Source organism: Bubalus bubalis, chromosome 18 (genome assembly GCF_019923935.1).
Source record: "Bubalus bubalis isolate 160015118507 breed Murrah chromosome 18, NDDB_SH_1, whole genome shotgun sequence".
Classification (NCBI taxonomy): domain Eukaryota; kingdom Metazoa; phylum Chordata; class Mammalia; order Artiodactyla; family Bovidae; genus Bubalus; species Bubalus bubalis.
Window position 1 is genome coordinate 33,891,032 of NC_059174.1, and position 26,366 is coordinate 33,917,397.

Consider the following 26,366-nt stretch of genomic DNA (forward strand, 5'->3'; position numbering starts at 1 on the left):
GGGGCCCGGGGGCCAGGGGCGGGTGGAGGGAACTCGCGTGGGGACACCAGGCGCGCGCCAGGAGGGTGCCAGGCGTTGGCTTTTCGCTCCTCCTTCCTGGCAGTTGGCTGAGCGCGGCCTCTAAGTAGCTCGGTGGGTATCTGGCTCGCGCAAAGGCCGGGCCTGGCTAGGGACGGCAGGAGAAATTGGGCAGGCCGTGAGAACCTGAGAACTTCACGGTCAGATGGCTGATAACAAGGGCAAACCCGGGGAACCGGCAGCTGGAGCGCCACCGCCGCAGGCGGGCAAGAAAGACCCAGAGGAGCCCAAGAAAAAGTCAGAGCAGCCCAAGGATGAAGTGGGAACGAGGAAGGGGTGTCGCCGTTACAAGTGGGAATTCAAGGACAGCAATAAAGAGTTCTGGAGTGTGGGGCACGCTGAGGTCAAGCTCATTAGCTTGGTAAGTTGGGCCTGTATCCCTGGGTGGGAGCGGGATGTCCAAAGATGGGAGGAAGGAGAAGGAGTTGGCTCCCTGGGGCTCCTGTGGCCTGAGCCCTTTGCCATGGCTCAAAGGGCATGTCTCCCGGCAGGCCTGCCTAATAGGTTCACTGGTAATGTTCACCGGGAGCACTATACACCCCATCCTGACACTCATCATCACCATGGAGATATCCATCTTCATCTTCTTCTTCATTATCTACACCTTCGCCATCCAGAGATACGTGCCCTTCATCCTGTGGCCCATTTCTGTAAGTGAGGGGTGGTGGGGAGTGGCTGAGCCTGGTGTGACATCCATGCGTGTATCTTGGCACTTGAAAAGTGACTGAACAAAGAGATACACCTCATTTCTCTTATTGTGTTCCAGGCATGGGCTTAGCACCTTCAGGTAGGGCCAGAGCAGGGGCAGCTGAAGTTAGGTAGAAAAGGCTTCCAAAAAGCTCAGCTTAAGAGGGGAGGGCCCCTTCCCTACCTGGTGGTCAAAGGAAGAAGTCTGCTTTCCTGAAGCTTTGCTCTCCTTGGCAGCAAGGGGGGTGTAGCAACCAGTGGTTCCTGCCAACCCCTATGCCAGCACACTTGACTGAAAAGATCACTTCAAAGGTACCCTGTCACCTGAAATCCAAGAAAGAAATCAATCATATAAAATGAGAATTAAAAAGAAAAATCACTTCTAAAGTACCACCAGATCTCCAGTGACTATCCTTGTAAAGGGATGTTAAGCCCAGAAATATGTTCAGCCCAAAGCAATCATTCACTGGAATGGGACTGAGCTGGGCAAGTTACCACTCCCAGACTCTGTTTCTTCATCTGTAACATGAAGACAGTAATAATCTTGTATTAGATTGTTCCCAGGGAGGAAAAATAACGTGCCTGATGCGAAGACTCACAGAGTTGAACCCTTGCCCATTGGGTAATCGCAAAACTTACCTACCTAACTTCCAACTAACCCAAGGTCCCTTGTTCATTGCTCGATCACAGCATGTCTCTAGAGTCCTGTGCTCACTGTTTTCACTCACTTTATACACGAAATGGGTTCAGAATGGCCAAGCAACTTGCCCCCAGGTAATTCAGGTAGTAAGTGGCAGAAAAAGGATTCAAACCCAGCTTTATCAGTGGAGTCTGAGTCCCTAACTGCAATCTGTCCTGCCTACTTGTTAAAAGTTTTTAGAGTCCAGGGACCCACAGGTCTGGAGAAAGGAAAAGAGGGCCATATAAGGCTCTTGGGAAAGGGATAAGCAGAGGACACATTTCCAGCCAAAGTCCTTGAGAAGATACTGGTAGTTCCCACAAGATGAAAAATCACTGAACCCTGAAAATCCTCCTGCTGTACTTACATAAAACTATTAGGGGGGAAATGTAAACACTATTGATTTAACTGAATGGCTGAGTTGGCAAAAGAAAAAAGGGGGGGAAACACACAGATGCCAGAAATGGGAAACAGGAGCAGGGATCTAATCAGCTGCTTCAGCGTGGGTGGAGATGGCCCATGAAGTGTTAGCCCAGGAACTCTGAACATGGATTCTCACATATTCTCAAGTTAAGAGATGCAGCCTTGGTCCTAGGCAAAGTGGAGATTTAGAACCAAGAATCCCACATAAGGCCAGTATCCTGCAAAGATTGTACCCTGAGGGAAAAGACAGAGGAGACACCTTTTCCTTACACAGAGGAACAAGAAAGCATACTCATCTCTACCTAAGTTTTCAGTGAGGAGAAACCAAAAAAGACCTTGAGAAATATGAACCTTGAGCCTACGCTTTGTATGTGTGTGTACCTGCTAAGGCACTTCAGTCATGTCTGATTCTGTGTGACCCTATGGACTGTAGCCTGCCAGGCTCCTTTGTTTATGCGATTCTCCAGGCAAGAATACTAGAGTGAGTTGCCATGTCCCCCTCCAGGGGATCTTCCTGATCCAGGGATTGAACCCTCGTCTCCGGCATTGGCAGGTGAGTTCTTTACCACTAGCACCACCTGGGAAGCCATTTGTATACATTTGGTTTAAGTTTTTCCTGCCTTCAGCCTGGAAACCTTCATGAAGTTTAGAAAACACAGTGCCTGGGAACTGGCATAAAAATCAATCCCAATTTGATAGTATTCTGAAGAAATCCATGGGATTCCTGACAAACAAGTGCAAAATCATAATCAAAGCATAAACAGATCTCACAAGACAGGTTACAGGAGTATTCAGTTCAGTCATCCAGTCATGTCCGACTCTTTGTAACTCCATGGACTGCAACACGCTAGGCCTCCCTGTCCATCACCAACTCCTGGAGCTTACCTAAACTCATGTCCATTGAGTCAGTGAAGCCATCCAACCATCTCATCCTCTGTCATCCCCTTCTCCTCCCACCTTCAATCTTTCCCAGCATCAGGGACTTTTCAAATTAGTCAGCTCTTTGCATCAGGTGGCCAAAGTATTGGCGTTTCAGTTTCAACATCAGTCCTTCCAATGGACATTCAGGACTGATCTCCTTTAGGATGAACTGGTTGGATCTCCCTGCAGTCCAAGGGACTCTCAAGAGTCTTCTCCAACACCACAGTTCAAAAGCATCAATTCTTCAGCGCTCAGCTTTCTTTATAGTCCAACTCTCACATCCATACATGACCACTGGAAAAACCATAGCCTTGACTAGACGGACCTTTGTTGGCAAAGTAATGTCTCTGCTTTTTAAAATGTTCTCTAGGTTGGTCATAACTTTCCTTCCAAGGAGTAAGCGTCCTTTAATTTCTTGGCTGCAATCACCATCTGCAGTGATTTTGGAGCCCAAGAAAATAAAGTCAGCCACTGTTTCCTCTGTTTCTCCATCTAGTTGCCATGAAGTGATGGGACCAGATGCCATGATCTTAGTTTTCTGAATGTTGAGCTTTAAGCCAACTTTTTCTTTGTCCTCTTTCACTCTCATCAAGAGGCTCTTTAGTTCTTCTTCACTTTCTGCCATAAGGGTGGTGTCATCTGCATATCTGAGCTTGATATTTCTCCCAGCAATCTTGAGTCCAGCTTGTGCTTCATCCAGCCCAGTGTTTCTCATGATGTACTCTGCATATAAGCTAAGTAAGCAGGGTGACAATATACAGCTTTGACGTACTCCTTTTCCTATTTGGAACCAGTCTGTTATTCCATGTCCAGTTCTAACTGTTGCTTCCTGACCTGCATACAGATTTCTCAGGAGGCAGGTCAGGTGGTCTTGTATTCCCATCTCTTGAAGAATTTTCCACAGTTTGTTGTGATCCACACAGTCAAAGGCTTTGGCATAGTCAATAAAACAGAAATAGATGTTTTTCTGGAACTCTCTTGCTTTTTAGATGATCCAGCAGATGTTGGCAATTTGATCTCAGGTTCCCCTGCCTTTTCTAAATCCAGCTTGAACATCTGGAAGTTCACAGTTCATGTATTGGTGAAACCTGGCTTGGAGAATTTTGAGCATTACTTTACTAGCGTGTGAGATGAGTACAATTGTGCGGTAGTTTGAGCATTCTTTGGCATTGCCTTTATTTGGGATTGGAATGAAAACTGACCTTTTCCAGTCCTGTGGCTGCTGCTGAGTTTTCCAAATTTTGGCATATTGAGTGAAGCACTTTCATAGCATCATCTTTCAGGATTTGAAATAGCTCAACTGAAATAGCTCAATACATCACCTCCACTAGCTTTGTTCGTAGTGATGCTTCCTAAGGCCCACTTGACTTCATATTCCCGGATGTCTGGCTCTAGGTGAGGGATCACACCATCATGATTATCTGGGTCATGAAGATCTTTTTTGTACAGTTCTTCTGTGTATTCTTGCCATCTCTTCTTAATATCTTCTGTTAGGTCCATACCATTTCTGTCCTTTATTGAGCCCATTTTGCATGAAATGTTCCCTTTTCATGTATCTCTAATTTTCTTGAAGAGATCTCTAGTCTTTCCCATTCTATTGTTTTCCTCTATTTCTTTGCACTGATCACTGAGGAAGCCTTTCTTATCTCTCCTTGCTATTCTTTGGAACTCTGCATTCAAATAAGTATATCTTTCCTTTTCTCCTTTGTTTTTTGCTTCTCTTCTTTTCACAGCTATTTGTAAGGCCTCCTCAGACAGCCATTTTGCTTTTTTGCATTTCTTTTTCTTGGAGATGGTCTTGATCCCTGTCTCCTGTACAATGTCATGAACCTCCGTCCATAGTTCATCAGGCACTCTGTCTATCAGGTCTAGTCCTTTAAATCTATTTCTCACTTCTACTGCATAATCATAAGGGATTTGATTTAGGTCATACCTGAATGGTCTAGTGGTTTTCCCTACTTTTTTCAATGTAAGTCTGAATTTGGCAATAAGGAGTTCATGATCTGAGCCACAGTCAGCTCCCAGCCTTGTTTTGCTGACTGTATAGAGCTTCTCCATCTTTGGCTGCAAAGAATATAATCAGTCTGATTTCAGTGTTGGCCATCTGGTGATGTCTATGTGTAGAGTCTTATCTTGTGTTGTTGGAAGAAGGTGTTTGCTATGACCAGTGCGTTCTCTTGGCAAAACTCTATTACCTTTGCCCTGCTTCATTCTGTACTCCAAGGCCAAATTTGCCTATTACTCCAGGTGTTTCTTGATTTCCTACTTTTGCATTCCAGTCCCCTATAATGAAAAGGGTGTGTGTGGGGGGAGGGGAATCAAAAATGAATTCACAGTTCAAAACTACAAAACTCATGACTAAGAATCAAGAACCAGCAAAAATAACAAATGGGAGGATTAGAACCCTTAGAATATGAGACAGTAAAAGAACTGTCTGAAAATAATTTATAATACATTTAAATTATAAATAGAAGGCAATGGCACCCCACTCCAGTACTCTTGCCTGGAAAATCTCATGGACGGAGGAGCCTGGTAGGCTGCAGTCCATGGGGTCACTAAGAGTCAGACACGACTGAGCGACTTCACTTTCACTTTTCACTTTCATGCATTGGAGGAGGAAATGGCAACCCACTCCAGTGTTCTTGCCTGGAGAATCCCAGGGACGGCGGGGCCTGGTGGGCTGCTGTCTATGGGGTCGCACAGAGTCGGACACGACTGAAGTGACTTAGCAGCAGTAAACTATAAATACATAAATAAAAGCCTGAAGAAAAGAATAAGATATTAAGAGGTCAGAATAGACAGATTTTTTAAAAATTACAAGATATAATGTCTAGAACCTGAACATATGGTTATAGAAATAAAAATGTCAATAAATTGGTTAAAAAATATATTAGACAAAAGCTGGGGAAGCAATGAGCCTAAGAATGTGGGAAAATTACCCAGAATATATTACTGATGGATAAAGAGAGGAAAATATGAAGAGAGAAGTTGAAACATAGAATATGGAATGAGAAAGTCCATCATAAACCTAATAGGAATTCCAGAAGAAGACACATGAGAGAATAGAGAATATTCAAAGTGATAGTAACTGAGACCCCTCCAGATTTAATGAGTGACATCACTAAAAATGGCAGAGTAGGATTTTCCCTGGCAGTCCAGTGATTGACTTTGCACTTCCAATGCAGGGGATGCAGGTTCAATCCCTGAGATCCCACATGCTGTGCAGCCAAAAAAAAAAAAAAAAAAAAGGACAGAGTAGGGAATTCCAAATCTCTGTCCTTCCACTAGAGCAATGATTAGGCTTTCAAAAACTGTCAGAATCAACTTTTTCAGAGCTCTGAAATCTAATTAAAAACAAAATGCTTAATGGAGAAAGAAGTTATTGAATTTGGGTAAGAGAATTTTGTAGCCTTATAACTTAACCTGCCTGCCATCCCTCAATCCCCAGCTTGTCAGTGGACATGAAGATAGCCCACATTCCTGACCATATTCCTTGCTGGTGGCAGAGGGAACAATACAAATCTTGTTCCCAAAGAATTAAGTTGTGTGCTTGACCTATCTGGTGGCTCCCTGAAGGACTGGCCAGGGATTTACCTTTGTGTAACCTGCCTCAGAGTTTTCTCAAGGCTGAAGCAGCCTCCTAGATAACATTTGTTAATAGAATTTAAAGGCATATGTACTAATAGAAACCTGGGGCAAGGTTTTCCAAGAAGTAGACAGATCAGAAGTTTGGGAAGGAGATGCATGGGAGAAATAAGAGCTTTGAAAAGCCTCCACCTCTACCAGGTAATCTAGGACAACACATGCCCAGAAAAAAAAAAAAAAGAACTAAGCTTTCGTCTTTGCCTGACCTTTAGGCTCTACACAAGCAGCAAGTAAAAACTAAGAGATCTAAACAGCTTGGAAAGGTACTGAAGGAGTGCCCTAATATAAAGCCAATTTGCAAAGACTTGTTTGTTTCCAATACTTAAGGAAATATCCATCAAATAATCTCCTGATTATTAAGCTGATGAAAGACAAAGACATCGGTGGCCACACAAGAGAAAGAATACAATCTTTTAAAACATAGTTTAGGAAAAAACATTAAACATACAAATGACTTTTAACTCACAACAAACAGCAGCAACAAACTCTAGAGGCAATATGGTTTCCAGAGTAATTATATTATTATATTCAAAATGCACAGTTTTCAAAGAATTATAAGGCATGCAAAAAAAGTTTGGCCCATTCACAGAAAAAATATACATATATTAATAGAGACTGCTGTTGAAGAAACCTAGATATTAGTCTTACTAGACAAAGACTTTAAATGAATTGTCTTTAAAATGCTCAAGGAACTAAAGGAAACCAAGAGAACAATCATGAACCAAATATATAATGTCAGTAAAGAGAAGTTTAAAAAGAAACCAGATAGAAATTCTGGAGCTGAAAACTAATATAACTGAAGTGAAAAATTCACTAGAGCTTTTTAAACAGCAGATTTGAACAGGCAGAAGAATGAATCAATGAACCTGAAGACAGGTCAGTTGAGACCATTCAGTTTGAGAAACAGAAAAAAGAATGAAGAGAAAATGAAGAGAGTCTAACAGACCCATGGGACACCATCAAGCATACTAACATAGGCAGAGTCCCAAAAGGGGGAAAATGAGAGAAAGGGACAGAAAGAATATTCAAAGAAATAATGCCAAAAATCTTTCCAAATTTGGTAAAAGATAGGAATCTATGCATCCAAAAGGAACCAAGTAGAATAAACTCAAAGTGATCCACTCTGAGACACATTATAATCAAACTGTCTAAAGATGAAGACAGGAGAAAGTCTTGAAAGTTATGAGAGAAGTAACTCATCTTGTACAAGGGACCCTTAATAAGATTAACAACTAATTTCTCATCAGACACCATGGAGACCTGAGGGAGTGGAATGATGTACTTACAGTCCTTAAAGGGGGGAAGAAAAAAAAAAAACTATCCACCAAAAATTCCATCTTTTAAATTTGCTGTCTGTTATGGGTTGAATTATGTACCCCCCAAATATGGTGATGTCTTAACTCCCAGTTCCTGTGAACATGACCTTATTTGGAAATAAGGTCCTTGCTGATGGTCAAATAAAGATGAGGTTATCAGAGTGGACCTAATCCAATATGACTAGTGTCTTTGTAAAAGGGAGGAACTTGGACACAGATACAGATATAAACAGAAAGAAGACAATGTGAAGAGACACAGGAAGAAGATAGGAAGACAAGACAAGACAAGGAATGCCTCAAGCTACAAGAAGCTGGAGGAGAAGCCCAAAACAGATAATTACTCGAGCATCTTTAGAGGAAGCAGGGCCCTGCATACCTCTCTATTTCAGATTTCTGGCTTCCACAGTTGAAACATTAAATTTATGTTCTAACCCATGCAGGCAGTAGTACTCTGTTTTTGCAACCTCAAGAAATGAATACAATAACCTTCAAATTTGAAGTTGCCCTTCAAAAATTACCATTTAGAAATGAAGGAGAACCTTTAAAAATAAATAAATAAAAATGAAGGAGAAATGATGATATTCCCATGTAAACAAAAATTGATGGAATTTGTTGCTGATATACCTGCTCTACAAGAAATGCTTCAGGCCAAAATGAAAGGACACCAGACAATAATTTGAAGCCATAAAATAACACCAGTAAAGGTAACTACATAGGTAAATATAAAAGCCAGTATTCTTGTATTTTGGGTTTGTAACTCTTCTTTCTTTTCTGATATGATTTGAAAGACAGATGCATAAAACCATTTGAATCTATGTTAATGGACCACAATATATAAATATACAATTTGTGACAATAATAATGAGTTTCTGTGTACTACTGAAGCTCAGCTGGTATCAATGCAAATGAGATTGTTATAAATTTAAGATACCAATAATAATCCCAAGGTGACCACTAAGGAATTAACTAAAATATATAGACAGAAAGGAAATAAGAGAATAAAATTGGCACATTTCAAAAAATTAAATACAAAAGAAAGCAATAATGGAGACATTGAGGAACAAAGAAATATGAAGTATAGAGACTAAATAGCAAAATTACAGAAATAAGTCATCAGTAACTCTTGAGAGTCCCTTGGACTCCAAGGAGATCCAACCAGTCCATCCTAAAGGAGATCAGTCCTGGGTGTTCATTGGAAGGACTGATGCTGAGGCTGAAACTCCAATACTTTGGCCACCTCATGCGAAGAGTTGACTCATTGGAAAAGACCCTGATGCTGGGAAGGATTGGGGGCAGGAGGAGAAGGGGACAACAAAGGATGAGATGGCTGGATGGCATCACCGACTCGATGGATGTGAGTCTGGGTGAACTCCGGGAGTTGGTGATGGACAGGGGGGCCTGGCGTGCTGCGATTCATGGGGTTGCAAAGAGTCAGACACGACTGAGCGACTGAACTGAACTGAATTACTTTACGTGTTCATAGATTAAACTCTTCAGTTGAAAAGTAAAGATTATCAGAATAGATTATATTAAAAAAAATGTAATTCTACTATATGAGGATCACAAGAGAATTCCTTTAAATCCAAATATACAAATAGGTTGAAAGTGAAAATGGAAAAAGATACTCTATGAAAAGAGTAACCAAAAAAACCTGAGTGGCATATTAATATTAGATTTAATGAGAGACATGAATTCTCAAAGAGGGACCAAGAAGAATAAATAAAAATAAAGCCATACCTAGACATGTCATAGAGGCACAGCTGATCATCAGAGGCAAAGGAGAAAACAAATCAAACCAACAGAAAAGACAATTTACCTTAAAAAACACAGCTCAAACTATTAGACTAACTTCATATTTTTCAACAGCAACAAAAGTGGCCAAAAAACAATGGAATAATTTCTTTAAGAGACTGAGGTGGAAAGAGTAAAAGACACAATTAGAATGAGGAAAAAATGTTTCCCTTTCATTGACCCTCACTGAAGGATCTAGTAAAAGACTTCAGGAAGAATGAAATTACACCCAAAAGAAATGTTTGCAATGTAAAAAAGGAACAGTAAACAAAGAACCTAGTAAGCTTGTGGATTGACTTTAAACATTTTGACCAAGGTTGCTTGGTTTTTAAGGACTTATTAATAGCTTTATTGGAGAGAACACTAAACCAAGGTAGAACTAAAGTAGCAGCAACACAATAACATGTAAGTCTATAGTGGTGGCAGATGATAAATGAAAGTCCTTTATTGGGAGTAGCGGTAGACTTGGTAATAATATTAACATTAACATATTGCTATGCTAAGTCACTTCAGTTGTGTCCGACTCTGTGCGACCCCATAAACGGCAGCCCACCAGTCTCCCCGTCCCTGGGATTCTCCAGGCAAGAACACTGGAGTGGATTGCCATTTCCTTCTCCAGTGCATGAAAGTGGAAAGTGAAGTGAAGTCGCTCAGTAGTGTCTGACTCCTAGCGACCCCATGGACTGCAGCCTACCAGGCTCCTCCGTCCATGGGATTTTCCAGGCAAGACTACTGGAGTGGGGTGCCATTGCCTTCTCCATTAACATATTAAAACATAATATTATTTTGCTAAAGAATAGAATTCCAGGATATGTGTGTATGTGTGTGTTAAGTCGCTTCAGTAGTGTCCGACTCTTTGCAACCCCATGGACTGTAGCCTTCCAGGTTCCTCTGTCTATGGGATTCCCAGGCAAGAATACTGGAGTGGATAGCCATTCCCTTCTCCAGGGGCTTTTCCCTGACTCAGGGAGAGAACCTGGGTCTCCTACATTGCAGGTCAGATTCTTTACCATTTGAGCCACCAGGGAAGCTGCAGAATCCCAGGATATATTGAAAAGAAAGGGTAAAAAGAGAATTGAGGGACATGACTCAATAGAAGGTAAAAAGGGGAAAATAAAAAGGAATGTGTTCAGTTCAGTTCAGTTGCTCAGTCGTGTCCGACTCTTTGCAACCTCACGAACCACAGCACGCCAGGCCTCCCTGTCCATCACCAACTCCCAGAGTTCACTCAAACTCATGTCCATTAAGTCGGTGATGCCATCCAGCCATTTCATCCTCTGTCGTCCCCTTCTCCTCCTGCCCCCAATCCCTCCCAGCATCAGGGTCTTTTCCAATGAGTCAGCACTTTGCATGAGGTGGCCAAAGTACTGGAGTTTCAGCTTTAGCATCATTCCTTCCAAAGAAATCCCAGGGCTGATCTCTTTAGAATGGACTGGTTGGATCTCCTTGCAGTCCAAGGGACTCTCAAGAGTCTTCTCCAACACCACAGTTCAAAAGCATCAATTTTTGGCGCTCAGCTTTCTTCAGAGTCCAGCTCTCACATCTATACATGACCACTGGAAAAACCATAGCCTTTGCTAGACGGACCTTTGTTGGCAAAGTAATGTCTCTGCTTTTGAATATGCTATCTAGGTTGGTCATAACTTTCCTTCCAAGGAGTAAGCGTCTTTTAATTTCATGGCTGCAGTCACCATCTGCAGTGAATTTGGAATGTGTATTATATGTTAAATAGAAAAAAATATAATGGTGGATGTGCATCCAAATATATCATAAATGATGGCAAATATAAATGGACTATATCATTCATTTAAAAGAGAAAGGACTCTAAGAATAGATTTTTTAAATCCAACAATGTACAAGGCATGTGGAGAAAGGTTGTAAGAGATAGAAAAAAATTAGAGGAAAATACTAACTAAAAAAAAGCTAACGTAACTTTACCATTGTAGTAAACAAATTTTATGTTTTAAAAAGTAAGTATGTCAAGAGGATCACTACATATAGCAATTCTGAACTTGTATGTACCTAACAATGCCTGTGTGCTCACTCAGTCATATCTGACTCTGTGATCCTATGGACTGTAAGCCCACCAGACTCCTCTGTCCATGGGATTTTTCTGGCAAGAATACTGGAGGAGGTTGCCATTTCCTCCTGCAAGGGATCTTTCCAACCCAGGGATCAAACCCACACCGTCTTTAGCATTGTCTTCTGCGTTGAGACGTTGTCTTCTGTCTTTAGCTCTGAGCCACTGGGAAAGCCCATATACCTAACAATATAGCTCCCTAAATATAAAAGACAAAAATGAACTTAATTATAACCATAGTGGGAAATTTTAACATGTCTCCTTCAGTAATTGATAGCTTGATCCACTGCTATATATATCAATAGGACATATAGAACCCTACACCCCAGAGTAACAGGCTATACATTCTTTTCAAGCAGCGTACTTGGAACAATCACAAAAGTTATCCTCAATGACACCACAATGCAAAAATAAACAAATAACAAGGAACTGATATGATATAGACCACATTCTCTAACTTCAATGCAATATAATTAGAAATAAATCAGTAAAATTTAAATCTTTATGTAGTTGGGGGAAATTTAATGGTTTTCCCCAAACACATAGGGATTTAGTTACATGTAGTATTAGCAAATACTATCTGTAGAATGCAGTTAAGCAATCCAAATTCAAGTCTATATACTGAGAAAAGAACAATGAAAATTAACAATTCACATATCTATATCAAGAAGGTGACAAGACAAACCAAAAAAGAATTATGAAGGCAGTGTCAAAGAGCTAAAATTAATGAAATAGGAAGCAAAGGTCCTATTATTAGTGAGGACTAATAAAACCAAAATCTATTTCTTTGAAAAGACTAATAAAGAAGATAAACCATAAACCTCAAGAAAAAAAGAGGACAAAGAAAAATATTAGTATAAAGAAGAGATTTTAAAGATCATCGGGAAAATATGAACCTTTATGCCAATAAATTGGAATATAGAGTTAATTTCTCAGAAAAATATATGATGTATGTCGTGGTCCAGGTGCGGGTTGGAAAAGAATTTCCAGACATGAGACAGAGTGAGAGGGAATGGGGAGGGAGGTGGGAGGGGGGTTCAGGATGGAGATCACGTGTACACCTGTGGGGGATTCATGTTGATGTATGGCAAAACCAATACAATATTGTAAAGTAATTAGCCTCCAATTAAAGTAAATAAATTTATATTTAAAAAATAAATAAAATAAAAGATTAAAAAAATTTATTAGAGTGGGAGATGCTGTTAGAACAGTGGACCAGCTCAAGGGAGAACCGACATTGAACAGGAATCCTTAGTCCACTTTTATACCCAGGGTACAAGGAGTGGGATGGGGTCTTGCGGGTCATTTGCTGACTGGATGAGGCATGTATACTGGTGGAGTAAGAGTAAGGCAAATACCTTCTCCATGTGTGGGGTAGGAGGGGAGACAGGTTATACTGCTCAGGAGGACCTGAAATCCGTTAATAGCTACAACATGGGGGAGGGAAGGACGATAAGGGTCTGGTTTTTCCGTTCCTGTGTTCCAAGACCCTCCTTGATTTTAGATAAAACCAAGCAGATGCTCTTTGGTCCTTGGGTCACCACAGTGTACAAAAATTGACTCAAAAAGAAATAGAAAAATAGGTCATAAAGCAATTCACCCCTGTTTTCATCTGGCACTTATTTCATTTCTTACACTTAAATCTTTTGATTTATGTGGAATCATTTGGCAGGTGGTGTGAACCATGGCTCCAGCTTGGTATCCTGATGGCTCACCAACTATTTCACTCTGTCACTCAGTTTATTCATTTATTGAACAGTACAACTTGCCCCCCTGCTGATTTGAAATGGCATTTTTGTTAAATGCTAAAATCCCATATGAGGGACTTCTTTGGTGGTCCAGTGGTTAAGAATCCATGCTTCCACTGCAGGGGGCATGGTTTTGATCTTGTCAGAGAACTAAGATCCTGTATGCCACATGCAGCCAAAAATAAATTTTTTTAATCCCATATGCAGTTGATTTCTAGACTTCATATTCAGTTCCACTGGTCTGTCCCTTTTTTCTCTTTAAAAAATGGCGGGGGGGAGGTTTATAATACATTGTACCATCTGGTAAGGCTTTGATCTTAAAACCAGACATGATAAAGAAAGTAAACTATAGGCATATATTATTTGAGTATAGCAATAAAAATTCTCAATAAAACACTAGCAAACTAAATCAAGCAATACATAAGCAAGTAGTGCACCATGACATCATGACCAAGCAGGGCATCTGCCAGGAATATAAAGGTGGTTTCATCTCAAAGTTCTGTTAACATAATTCACCATCTTTGATTTAAAGGAGAAAACCATTTAATCATCTCATAAGCTGCAGAAAAATTATTTAGTAATATTCAACACTACTTTTTGAAAGCCACTTAGCAAACCAGGAAAAAGGGGAACTTCCTTAACTTAATAATAAATACCTACCCAAGCCTAAAATGAACGTTGTATTTCATGGTAAAACCTTAGAAGCATTTCCTTAGAGATGCCTACTATCCCCACTTCTATTCAACATTGTGCTGAAGATCTTAGTACAATATGACAAGAAGAACAAATGGTATATGGATTGGGAAGGAGAAAAAACTAGTATTACTCACTGATAATATGAATCTCTACACTGAAAATCCAGGAGAAGGCAATGGCACCCCATTCCAGTACTCTTGCTTGGAAAATCCCATGGATGGAGGAGCCTGGAAGGCTGCAGTCCATGGGGTCGCTAAGAATTGGACACGACCAAGCGACTTTCACTTTTCACTTTCATGCATTGGAGAAGGAAATGGCAACCCACTCCAGTGTTCTTGCCTGGAGAATCCCAGAGACGGGGGAGCCTGGTGGGCTGCGGTCTATGGGGTCGCACAGAGTCGGACACGACTGAAGCGACTTAAAGAAGACACTGAAAATCCAAGAGACTCAAACTACTAGAACTGATTGAGTTCCACAAGGTAATCAGAAACAAATATTGTTCCTGAATACCAGCAACAAATAATGAGAAAATGTGGTTTTTCAAAGAAAGCATTTAAAGCAGTAACAGAAACTATGGGTGTCTGAGAATAATAAACCCGTTCAAAGACTGTAAAACTTCATGTGGAGATAACATTTTGTTACTGAACATAACAAAAAAAATCTAAGTAAGAGAAGAAATATACTACCCAAAGCAATTTATAGATTCAATGCAATCCCTATCAAGCTACCAACAGTATTCTTCACAGAGCTAGAACAAATAATTTCACAATTTGTATGGAAATACAAAAAACCTCGAATAGCCAAAGCGATCTTGAGAAAGAAGAATGGAACTGGAGGAATCAACCTACCAGACTTCAGGCTCTACTACAAAGCCACAGTTATCAAGACAGTAAGGTACTGGCACAAAGACAGAAATATAGATCAATGGAACAAAATAGAAAGCCCAGAGATAAATCCACGCACATATGGACACCTTATCTTTGACAAAGGAGGCAAGAATATACAATGGATTAAAGACAATCTCTTTAACGAGTGGTGCTGGGAAAACTGGCCAACCACTTGTAAAAGAATGAAACTAGAACACTTTCTAACACCATACACAAAAATAAACTCAAAATGGATTAAAGATCTCAACGTAAGACCAGAAACTATAAAACTCCTAGAGGAGAACATAGGCAAAACACTCTCTGACATACATCACAGCAGGATCCTCTATGACCCACCTCCCAGAATATTGGAAATAAAAGCAAAAATAAACAAATGGGACCTAATTAAACTTAAAAGCTTCTGCACATCAAAGGAAACTATTAGCAAGGTGAAAAGACAGCCTTCAGAATGGGAGAGAATAATAGCAAATGAAGCAACTGACAAACAACTAATCTCAAAAATATACAAGCAACTCCTACAGCTGAACTCCAGAAAAATAAATGACCCAATCAAAAAATAGGCCAAAGAACTAAATAGACATTTCTCCAAAGAAGACATACAGATGGCTAACAAACACATGAAAAGATGCTCAACATCACTCATTATCAGAGAAATGCAAATCAAAACCACTATGAGGTACCATTTCACACCAGTCAGAATGGCTGCGACCCAAAAGTCTACAAGTAATAAATGCTGGAGAGGGTGTGGAGAAAAGGGAACCCTCTTACACTGTTGGTGGGAATGCAAACTAGAACAGCCACTATGGAGAACAGTGTGGAGATTCCTTAAAAAACTGGAAATAGAACTGCCTTATGATCCAGCAATCCCACTGCTGGGCATACACACTGAGGAAACCAGAAGGGAAAGAGACACGAGTACCCCAATGTTCATCGCAGCACTGTTTCTAATAGCCAGGACATGGAAGCAACCTAGATGTCCATCAGCAGATGAATGGATAAGAAAGCTTTGGTACATATACACAATGGAGTATTACTCAGCCATTAAAAAGAATACATTTGAATTAGTTCTAATGAGGTGGATGAAACTGGAGCCTATTATACAGAGTGAAGTAAGCCAGAAGGAAAAACACCAATACAGTATACTAATGCATATATATGGAATTTAGAAAGATGGTAACAATAACCCTGTGTACGAGACAGCAAAAGAGACACTGATGTATAGAACAGTCTTATGGACTCTGTTGGAGAGGGAGAGGGTGGGAAGATTTGGGAGAATGGCATTGAAACATGTAAAATATCATGTATGAAATGAGTTGCCAGTCCAGGTTCAATGCACAATACTGGATGCTTGGGGCTAGTGCACTGGGTCGACCCAGAGGGATGGAATGGGGAGGGAGGAGGGAGGAGGGTTCAGGATGGGGAACATATGTATACCTGTGGCAGATTCATTTTGATATTTGGCAAAACTAATACAATTTTGTAAAGTTTAAAAATAAAATAAAATTTAAAAAAAAGAGAGAAGAAATATACCACAGTCACAGATGTGAACAGTTACTATCATAAAGATGTCAATTTCATCCCAAAGCTGTGTCCACATTAAATGAAATTTCAACCTAACAGAGGTTGTTTGTGGAACTTTGCAAGATGATTCTAAAATTCTTATGGAAGAATAAAGAGAATTACAAGGATGGACCCACCCAAGGAGATATTGGAGTAAAGCTTTGGTACTAGCTCAGGGGTTGACCAAAAGACTAACCAAATTGTAATGGATTGAATGTATGTGTACCCCCAAAATTCTAATGCTAAAATCCTAATCCCCAATGTGCCTATACTTGCAGATGGGGCCTTCAGAGTGGTAGTTAAGATTAAATGAGGGGCTTCCCTGGTGGCTCAGTGGTAAAGAATCTGCCTGCCAATACAGGAGACCCAGGTTTGATCCCTGGTCTGGGAAGATCCCATATGCTGCAGAGCAAATAAACCTGTGCACAACAACTACTGATCTAGAGCCCACGAGCCACAGTTACTGAGTCCATGTGCTGCAACTACTGAAGCCCACGTGCCCTGGAGCTCCACAACAAGAGAAGCCATCACAATGAAAGCCCACGCATCACAACTAGGGAGAGTAGCCCCCACTCACTGCAACTAGAGAAAAGCCCACGCAGCAATGAAGACTCAGCAGAGCCAAAAATAAATGTCAGTCAGTTCAGTCGCTCAGTTGTGTCCGACTCTTTGCAACCCCATGAATCGCAGCACACCAGGCCTCCCTGTCCATCACCAACTCCCGGAGTTCACTCAAACTCACATCCATCAAGTCGGTGATGCCATCCAGCCATCTCATCCTCTGTCATCCCCTTCTCCTCCTACCCCCAATCCCTCCCAGCATCAGGGTCTTTTCCAATGAGTCAACTCTTCGCATGAGGTGGCCAGAGTACTGGAGTTTCAGCTTTAGCATCAGTCTTTCCAATGAACACCCAAGACTGATCTCCTTTAGGATGGACTGGTTGGACCTCCTTGCAGTCCAAGGGACTCTCAAGAGTCTTCCCCAACACCACAGTTCAAAAGCATCAATTCTTCGGCGCTCAGCCTTCTTCACAGTCCAACTCTCACATCCATACATGACCACTGGAAAAACCATAGCCTTGACTAGACAGACCTTTGTTGGCAAAGTACAAAACTATTTTTAAAAAATAGGTTAAATGAGATCCTAAGCATGGAGTCCTGATCTGATAGGATTAGTGTCCCTATAAGAAAAGATAACCAAGACCTTGTTCTCTTTCCCTTCCTCTCCCCTGCCCTCTCCCCACTTCCTCTCCACCCCTACCTTGCCCACCACAGAAAGGCCACCTGAGAAAATGGTGAAAAGGCAGCCATCTGCAAACCAGGAAGAGTACTCACCAGAAACTGACTTTGCTAGCACTTTGATCATAGACTTCTAGCCTCTGGAACTGTAGGAAAATAAATGTCTGATGCTTAAGCCACCCAGTCTGTGGCATTTTGTTATATGGCAACATGAGCAGACTAATACATGTATTAAAAAAAGAAAGAGAGAGAACCCAGAAATAGACCTATATACATATGGCAACTTTGCATATGACACAGGTGGCATAACACAGCTGAATGGAGTATTTAATAAATGTTCATTCTTGCCTGGGAAATCCCATGGACAGAGGAGCCTGGCAGGCTGCAGTCCACGGGATCACAAAGAGTTGGACACAACACGACTGAACACACACGCACTTGGGACCATAAGAAAAAGAGAAAAAACATGTATATCATTAAAAGTAAAACTTTTACAAAAGAAGACATCATAAAATTTTAAAAATAAGCCCATAGAAAAATGGGGCAAGGGATATGAATAGACAGGAAACTCCAATGTCTAAAACAAGTTTTTAAAAACGCTTCATTAGTAACCAGTGATCTGAAAGGTAAAACAACAAGGTACCATTTCAACTCATCAGATGGGCAAAGAAAAATAAGGCTGGTAATCCTAGGCCTTGGCAAGGACATGGGAAACAGGAACCCCTATATGTTTGTGGGCATAAGTGAACACTGACACAGGTCTTTTAGAGAAAAGCTTGACAGCACCTCAACAAGGAAAAAATGTTCATCAGAGGCACAGACAAAAGTGTTCACTGCAGGCATATGAAGGCAATGGCACCCCACTCCAGTACTCTTGCCTGGAAAATCCCATGGACGGAGGAGCCTGGTAGGCTGCAGTCCATGGGGTCGCTGGGAGTCGGATACGACTGAGTGTCTTCACTTTCACTTTTCACTTTCATGCACTGGAGAAGGAAATGGCAACCCACTCCAGTGTTCTTGCCTGGAGAATCCCAGGGATGGGGGAGCCTGGTGGGCTGCCGTCTATGGGGTCGCACAGAGTCGGACACGACTGAAGCGACTTAGCAGCAGCAGCAAAAGGCAGAAGTACCCTAATGTCTCTAGTTTGGTTTATTCATACATCAGCTAAAATTAATGAATTCAGCCTCATTCATGTCAATCTCATCTATTTCTCAAGATGGGTAAATCTCAAAAATTAAGTTTAAAAAGGACATGCTATAAGATACATCTTTTATTGAAATTTGAAACACAAAATACTATATATTTTTTATGAATATATAATATCATGGTAATCCAAGTCTATGCCCGACCAGTAATGCTGAAGAAGCTGAAGTTGAATGGTTATATGAAGACTACAACACCTTTTAGAACTAACACTCAAAAAAGATATCCTTTTCATTATAGGGGACTGGAATGCAAGAGTAGGAAGTCAAGAAACACCTGGAGTAATAGGCATATTTAGCCTTGGAGTAGAGAATGAGCAGGGCAAAAGTAATAAGAGTTTTGCCAAGAGAACGCACTGGTCATAGCAAACACCCTCTTCCAACAACACAAGATAAGACTACACATGGACTGCACCAGATGGTCAACACTGAAATCAGATTGATTATATTTTTTGCAGCCAAAGACAGAGAAGCTCTATATAATCAGCAAAAACAAGACTAGGAGCTGACTGTGGCTCAGATCATGAACTCCTTATTGCCAAATTCAGACTTACACTGAAAAAAGTAGGGAAAACCACTAGACCATTCAGGTATGACCTATTCAAATCCCTTATGATTATACAGTGGAAGTGGGAAATAGATTTAAGGGACTAGATCTGATAGACAGAGTGATGAACTCTGGACAGAGGTTGGTGACATTGCACAGGAGACAAGGAATCAAGACCCTCCCCAAGAAAAAGAAATGCAAAAAAGCAAAATGGGTGTCTGAGGAGGCCTTACAAATAGCTATGAAAAGAAGAGAAATGAAAAGCAAAGGAGAAAAGGAAAGATATACCCATTTGAATGCAGAGTTCCAAAGAATAGCAAGAAGAGATAAGAAAGGCTTCCTCAGTGATCAGTGCAAAGAAATAGAGGAAAACAATAGAATGGGAAAGACTAGAGATCTCTTCAAGAAAATTAGAGATACCAAGGGGACATTTCATGCAAAGATGGGCTCAATAAAGGACAGAAATGGTATGGATCTAACAGAAGCAGAAGATATTAAAAAGAGGTGGCGAGAATACACAGAAGAACTGTACAAAAAAGATCTTCACGACCCAGATAATCATGATGGTGTGATCCCTCACCTAGAGCCAGACATCCGGGAATATGAAGTCAAGTGGGCCTTAGGAAGCATCACTATGAACAAAGCTAGTGGAGGTGATGGAGTTCCAGTTGAGCTATTTCAAACCCTAAAAGATGATGCTGTGAAAGTGCTGCACTCAATATGCCAAAATTTGGAAAACTCAGCAGTGGCCACAGGACTAGAAAAGGTCAGTTTTCATTCCAATCCCAAAGAAAGGCAATGCCAAAGAATGCTCAAACTACTGCACAACTGTACTCATCTCACACGCTAGTAAAGTAATGCTCAAAATTCTCCAAGCCAGGTTTCACCAATACATGAACTGTGAACTTCCAGATGTTCAAGCTGGATTTAGAAAAGGCAGGGGAACCTGAGATCAAATTGCCAACATCTGCTGGATCATCTAAAAAGCAAGAGAGTTCCAAAAAAACATCTATTTCTGTTTTATTGACTATGCCAAAGCCTTTGACTGTGTGGATCACAACAAACTGTGGAAAATTCTTCAAGAGATGAGAATACGAGAACACTTGACCTGCTTCCTGAGAAATCTGTATGCAGGTCAGGAAGCAACAGTTAGAACTGGACATGGAACAACAGACTGGTTCCAAATAGGAAAATGAATACGTCAAGGCTATATATTGTCACCCTGCTTATTTAGCTTATATGCAGAGTACATCATGAGAAACACTGGGCTGGATGAAGCACAAGCTGGAATCAAGATTGCCAGGAGAAATATCAATAACCTCAGATATGCAGATGACACCACCCTTATGGCAGAAAGTGAAGGACTAAAGAGCCTCTTCGGAGAAGGCAATGGCACCCCACTCCAGTACTCTTGCCTGGAAAATCCCATGGATGGAGGAGCCTGGTGGGCTGCAGTCCATGGGGTCGCTAAGAGTCAGACACGACTGAGCGACTTCACTTTCACTTTTCACTTGCATGCATTGGAGAAGGAAATGGCAACCCACTCCAGTATTCTTGCCTGGAGAATCCCAGGGACGGGGGAGCCTGGTAGGCTGCCATCTATGGGGTCGCGCAGAGTCGGACACGACTGAAGCGACTTAGCAGCAGCAGCAAAGAGCCTCTTGATGAAAGTCAAAGAGGAGAGTGAAAAAGTTGGCTTAAAGCTCAACATTCAGAAAACTAAGATCATGGCATCGGTCCCATTACTTCATGGCAACTAGATAGGGAAACAGAGGAAACAGTGGCTGACTTTATTTTTCTGGGCTCCAAAATCACTGCAGATGGTGATTGCAGCCAAGAAATTAAAAGACGCTTACTCCTTGGAAGGGAAGTTATGACCAACCTAGACAGCATTTTAAAAAGCAGAGACATTACTTTGTCAACAAAGGTCCGTCTAGTCAAGGCTATGGTTTTTCCAGTAGTCATGTATGGATGTGAGAGTTGGACTATACAGAAAGCTGAGTGCTGAAGAGTTGATGCTTTTGAACTGTGGTGTTGGAGAAGACTCTTAAGAGTCCCTTGGACTGCAAGGAGATCCAACCAGTCCATCGTAAAGGAGATCAGTCCTGAATGTTCATTGGAAGGACTGATGTTGAAGCTGAAACTCCAAAACTTTGGCCACCTGATGCAAAGAGCTGACTCATTTGAAAATACCCTGATGCTGGGAGGGATTGGGGGCAGAAGAAGGGGGCAACAGAGGATGAGATGGTTGGATGGCATCACCGACTCAATGGATATGAGTCTGGGTAAGCTCCATGAGTTGGTGATGGACAGGAGGCCTGGTGTGCTACAGTCCATGGGGTCGCTATACGACTGAGCCACTGAACTGAACTGAGCTGAATAGAGAGGAAAATACTGCTATACATCTGGGAAGACTACCCGTAGACTTGGAAGTCATGCAAAACGCAGGGACAGGTATGGAATGGTGAGACTGGCTCATCCCACAAAGCTTTTTTGTTTAGGGTTTGTTTTTTTTCTTTTTGTTTTGAGGGCCATGAGGCAAATACTGCAAGACATTAACATCTGTTTAATCTCAGTGGTTCATGGCCGGTGGAGGTGGGAGCAGAGTTGGGCTGTTCTATAATTTTCTGTATGTTTGAAATGTATTAAAATCCAGATCATTGAAGAGGAAAAGAAAAGGCCTGAAACAAGGTGGCCAGGGAAGGGCAACCTACAGAAAATGGCATCAGAGAAATCAAGGGGAAAGATGGCACTGCCCAACTCTGCAGGGTCAGCCACTGCCCACAGGGTTAAAAGGACGCACAAGCTCTGGGCCTCAGGAGTGATGGGGGAGAAAGCCAATTTGCTGTGGCCCTGGTTTGGCCAACTCTGAGTTAAGTCTGGCTGTGCCAGGGAGCCACAGTGGGTGGTACTTAAGGGGAAGACAGCATAGGAGGCAGCCCTTTTGCTCAATCTGGGAACATCTGGACTTTGTCAGGATAGGGTCATGGAAACAGATATGGAGCAAGAGCAGGACTGCAGCCACAAGGGATGGGAAGGAGGTGGAAGATGAGGAAGTGATCTGGCCTTACAAAGACTCAGGGGAGGAGTGGGCAGAGGGTGAAGACGTCGAGGGCAGGCTTCCAGCTGCAGGACCAGAGTCCACCAGAACCTTCTGTGAGCAACCCAGCCCACCCTTTATTCAGAAAGAGGCACTGGCCCCGAGAGTAGAAAGACGTTGTGTGTTGCAAATTTATTTAAGTGAGCATTGGAAGTGGGGAAAAGCATAGCTAAAAACATAGCCACCAAATGTGTGATTTCACAGGATAGTAGCCAAGGCAGCTCATAATGGCAGTTAAGCATCCTGGACTTTGTGTCTCAACTCAGAGTCCAGCAACTCAGAGTCCAGCTGTTGAACTACAGATATGTCCCCCTAACCCACCATTTATTCATCTTCCTATATATCTTCCTATATCATCTGACCCTGGTGGCTCAGGTGGTAAAGACTCTGCCTGCAATGCAAGAGACCATCTACAATGCAGGGGATGATGTGGGTTCGATCCCTGGGTCAGGAAGATCCCCTGGAGAAGGGCATGGCAATCCACTGTAGTACTCTTGCCTGGGAAATCCCATGGACAGAGGAGCCTGGTGGCCTACAGTCCATGGGGTCTCAGAGTCGGATACCACTGGGCGACTAACACACACACACATTTTAGATGTGGCAGAAGTTTGGAAACCATTCCCTTTGGCAGAAGCGCGGCCATTTTAAAAACCATTCCCCTTGGCAGAAGCTAGACCAGCAGGTGTTGAAGGGGCCTCAGCCCTGTTGAGAGCTGACTTATCTCTCCCATGCTTTCAGGATCTTCTCAACGACCTGTTTTGCTGTGGTTTCCTCGTGGGGGGCGCTGTCTTTGCTATCAGAAGTCGGCAAACAGTGCCAACGAACTACCTTGCCGCTGTGGTGAGTCTTGCACATTGGGCTGTTTATTTGCTCAGAAATCAGCACTTCGGGAGAACAGTTATTTTCCCCGAAGGAAAAGACCCTGTTTTCACAAAATTTTGCCATCCAAGCAAAGTTTGAAAGTAAAGTTGGTGTTTCTCGTGGAAAAGCCATTTAAATAAAGATGATGTCCAGGGAGCCCACCTAGCTAATGGTTTCCTCTTCAAAGCAGCCTGCAGACCCCAGAGCAAAGGGCCCCACCCAGGCCGGGTCTGCAAAGAAAAAGGAAATGCGCTGAGGTGACCGACAGAAGGGATGGGGCTCAGCTGAGGAAGCTGAAGCCAGCGAGTGGCGGATGGAGGGGCAAACTGTCTGGGATCTGGCAGCTTGAGGGGTTGAGGGGAGGGGTTAAGCCTCAGCGACTGATCATGGAAGCCAGGAAGGAACTCTGACATTTGGAAGGAAAAGCCCCCAAGTAACGAGGATTCTTTTGTTTCCCAGGTCTTTTTATGTGTGGCCGCCCTTTTTGCTTTAGTCGACGTTTGTCTTCAAAAGAAACACTTCAAAGGCAAGAAGATCAAAAGGAATGTGCTGGTTCCTCCAGCACCAAAGGAGCCTGAAAAGCCAGCGGCTGAAGAAAAACCAGCGGATGCAGAGAAAAAAAAGGAGGCAGGAAAACCAAAGGACGCCAAGGCAAAGCCAGATGCCAAGGACAAGGGGGCAGCAGGAGCAAAGGGAGGCAAGAAGTGAGGCGGAGGCACACGTTGTCACAAGTGGCGGGCGTCTCACCACAGAATGTTTCCACTGTCTGGCCTGTCTTCTCTCTAGAATGGTCTTCTTATCCATTTCAATCCATCTCTGATTGGAAAAGAAATTTCTTCTTAAATGGATTTTGAAAACCTTAAAGTTGACGTAATGGTTATTTACATAACCATTCAACATTCATTCAACAGGAGTAGCCAAACGTTTTGGTATGGAAGGCAAGGCTGGAGGGGGGCCCAAGGATTTGGGGGACCAGAATTGTGGGTGGCACCCACTGTCCACACAGCCAGCCAGAGTGGCCAAAAGAAAAGCAGAGACTGGAAAACAAAAGGCTGCATTTTGTTCACAGTGACCTTTTCATGTCACATTTCTATGCATTTCAGGAACAGGGAAAAACAGAATCAACTCTGCAGGGTCTCTGCCCAGAGAGGAAATAGAAAGCAAGAGGCATTGGCAGAAAGCAGTTAAAACCTCTGGAGGTGGTTCTTGCTTTCCCTGTGTCAAAATATTATCAGGCAACACAAGATGGTAAAGCAACTATCCTCAAATTAAAAATAGATTATCAGTAAATCCACACTAAAAGAAGAATAAGACTGTCAAGGGCAATATAAAAATAACCTGATTTTTTAGGACTTGAAAATATAACTAAAGCACAAGTGCCTGGAAGGAGATGAAAATGGCAGAGAAGGACCCTGAGCTCATCTCCCACTAAGATACATCAAACACACATCTACAGGTGGAGCAGTCCTCACTGAAAACAAGCTGGAGACTGGCAAAAAAGATTCTTCTATAACCAAAGCTGTAGAATAGATCCACACAGTGTTGGCTAGAAGGGAACAGAAGCAATGGGGTCAGGACCCATAGTCCTGGGAGGAGACACAGAAGAGGGAGGAGAGTTACATGGGCTCAGAGGTTCTCTCTGAGGAATGAGCAGTTCAAACCACATATGGGGGCACCCCAACCCTGGGGTCTGATACCAGGAGTCTCAATTGTTGTTCAGTTGCTCAGTCATGTTTGACTCTGTGACTCCATGGACTGCAGCATGCCAGGCTTCCCTGTCCTTCACCATTCCTGGAGTTTGCTCAAATGTATGTCCATTGAATTGGTGATGCCATCCAACCATCTCATCCTCTGTCGCTCCCTTCTCCTCCTGCCCTCAACCTTTCCCAGCATCGGGTCTTTTCCAATGAATTGGCTCTTCACATCAGGTGGCCAAAGTATTGGAACTTCAGCTTCAGCATCAGTCCTTATTCAGGGTTTATTTCCTTTAGGATTGACTGGGAGTCTCCATAGCAGGTTTGGAAACTACTGAGACTAACAGAAAGACTAAGTAGGGGCTTCCCAGGTGGCTCAGTGGTAAAGAATCCGCCTGCAATGCAGGAGACCTGGGCTAAATCCCTGAGTTGGGAAGATCCCCTCGAGGAGGGCATGGCAACCCACTCCAATACTCTTGCCTGGAGAATCCCATGGACAGAGAAGCCTGGCGGGCTACAGTCCATGGGGCCACAAAGAGTCACACACGACTGAAGCAACTGAGCACACACACGCACGTGAGAACCTAGACCCCACTGGTGAAGAGCACACACATGCTTGCTTACTCCCGGAGCAAGGCAAAGGAAGCAGACTGAAACTGCCCAGAGCTCTAGCTGGTTCCCCACAACCACCCTTGTGTGTGCCCCAACCCACAATGAGCCCCTACTCCTGCCCCTCTTGCTTCAACACTCCTCCCCTCTTGAATGAAGGTGTCAACACTGGGATGGGAGAGATGGTACCCTTAGAGGGCACCTGAACTTCAGGGCTTCTGCTCTAGTACCTTGGGACCCTCTCCGACCCCCGAGTAGGGCAGTGTCAGCCACTGAGCAGAGAAGCACTGGCTTAGAGTGGGCTCTGGCTCTGGCCCCTGCATGTCCAGCCTCATCTTCCACCAGGATGACAGCTGACAGCACACCCTGGGGAAAGACAGGCCCTGTGCTCATTTCAAACCCAGCTCTCCTATCAAAGCCCCTGGGCACACAGAGTTTGCATAGGGATGCTCCTACACAAGGACACTCCTTCAAGACCAGAATGAGTAACTGTTTCACCTAATTTCATAGAGACAGAGAAACTTAAGCAAATGAGAGACAGAGGAATTTGTTTCAAGTGAATAAGGGGAAAAAAACTCTGCTGTGATAGCACAATAGCACAGG

At 42.6% G+C, this 26,366-nt stretch overlaps 1 protein-coding gene across 1 annotated transcript; it reads left to right on the plus strand.

Moving 5' to 3' along the window:
• The first annotated feature begins 51 nt into the window (after positions 1–51).
• Positions 52–24,427, plus strand: CMTM2 (CKLF like MARVEL transmembrane domain containing 2). The gene is made up of 4 exons (XM_006072100.4): positions 52–439; positions 570–728; positions 23,338–23,439; positions 23,920–24,427. Exons 1-4 carry the CDS (start codon positions 224–226, stop codon positions 24,166–24,168), a joined length of 726 nt encoding a protein of 241 aa, XP_006072162.2. The 5' UTR covers positions 52–223; the 3' UTR covers positions 24,169–24,427.
• Positions 24,428–26,366: the final 1,939 nt, after the last annotated feature.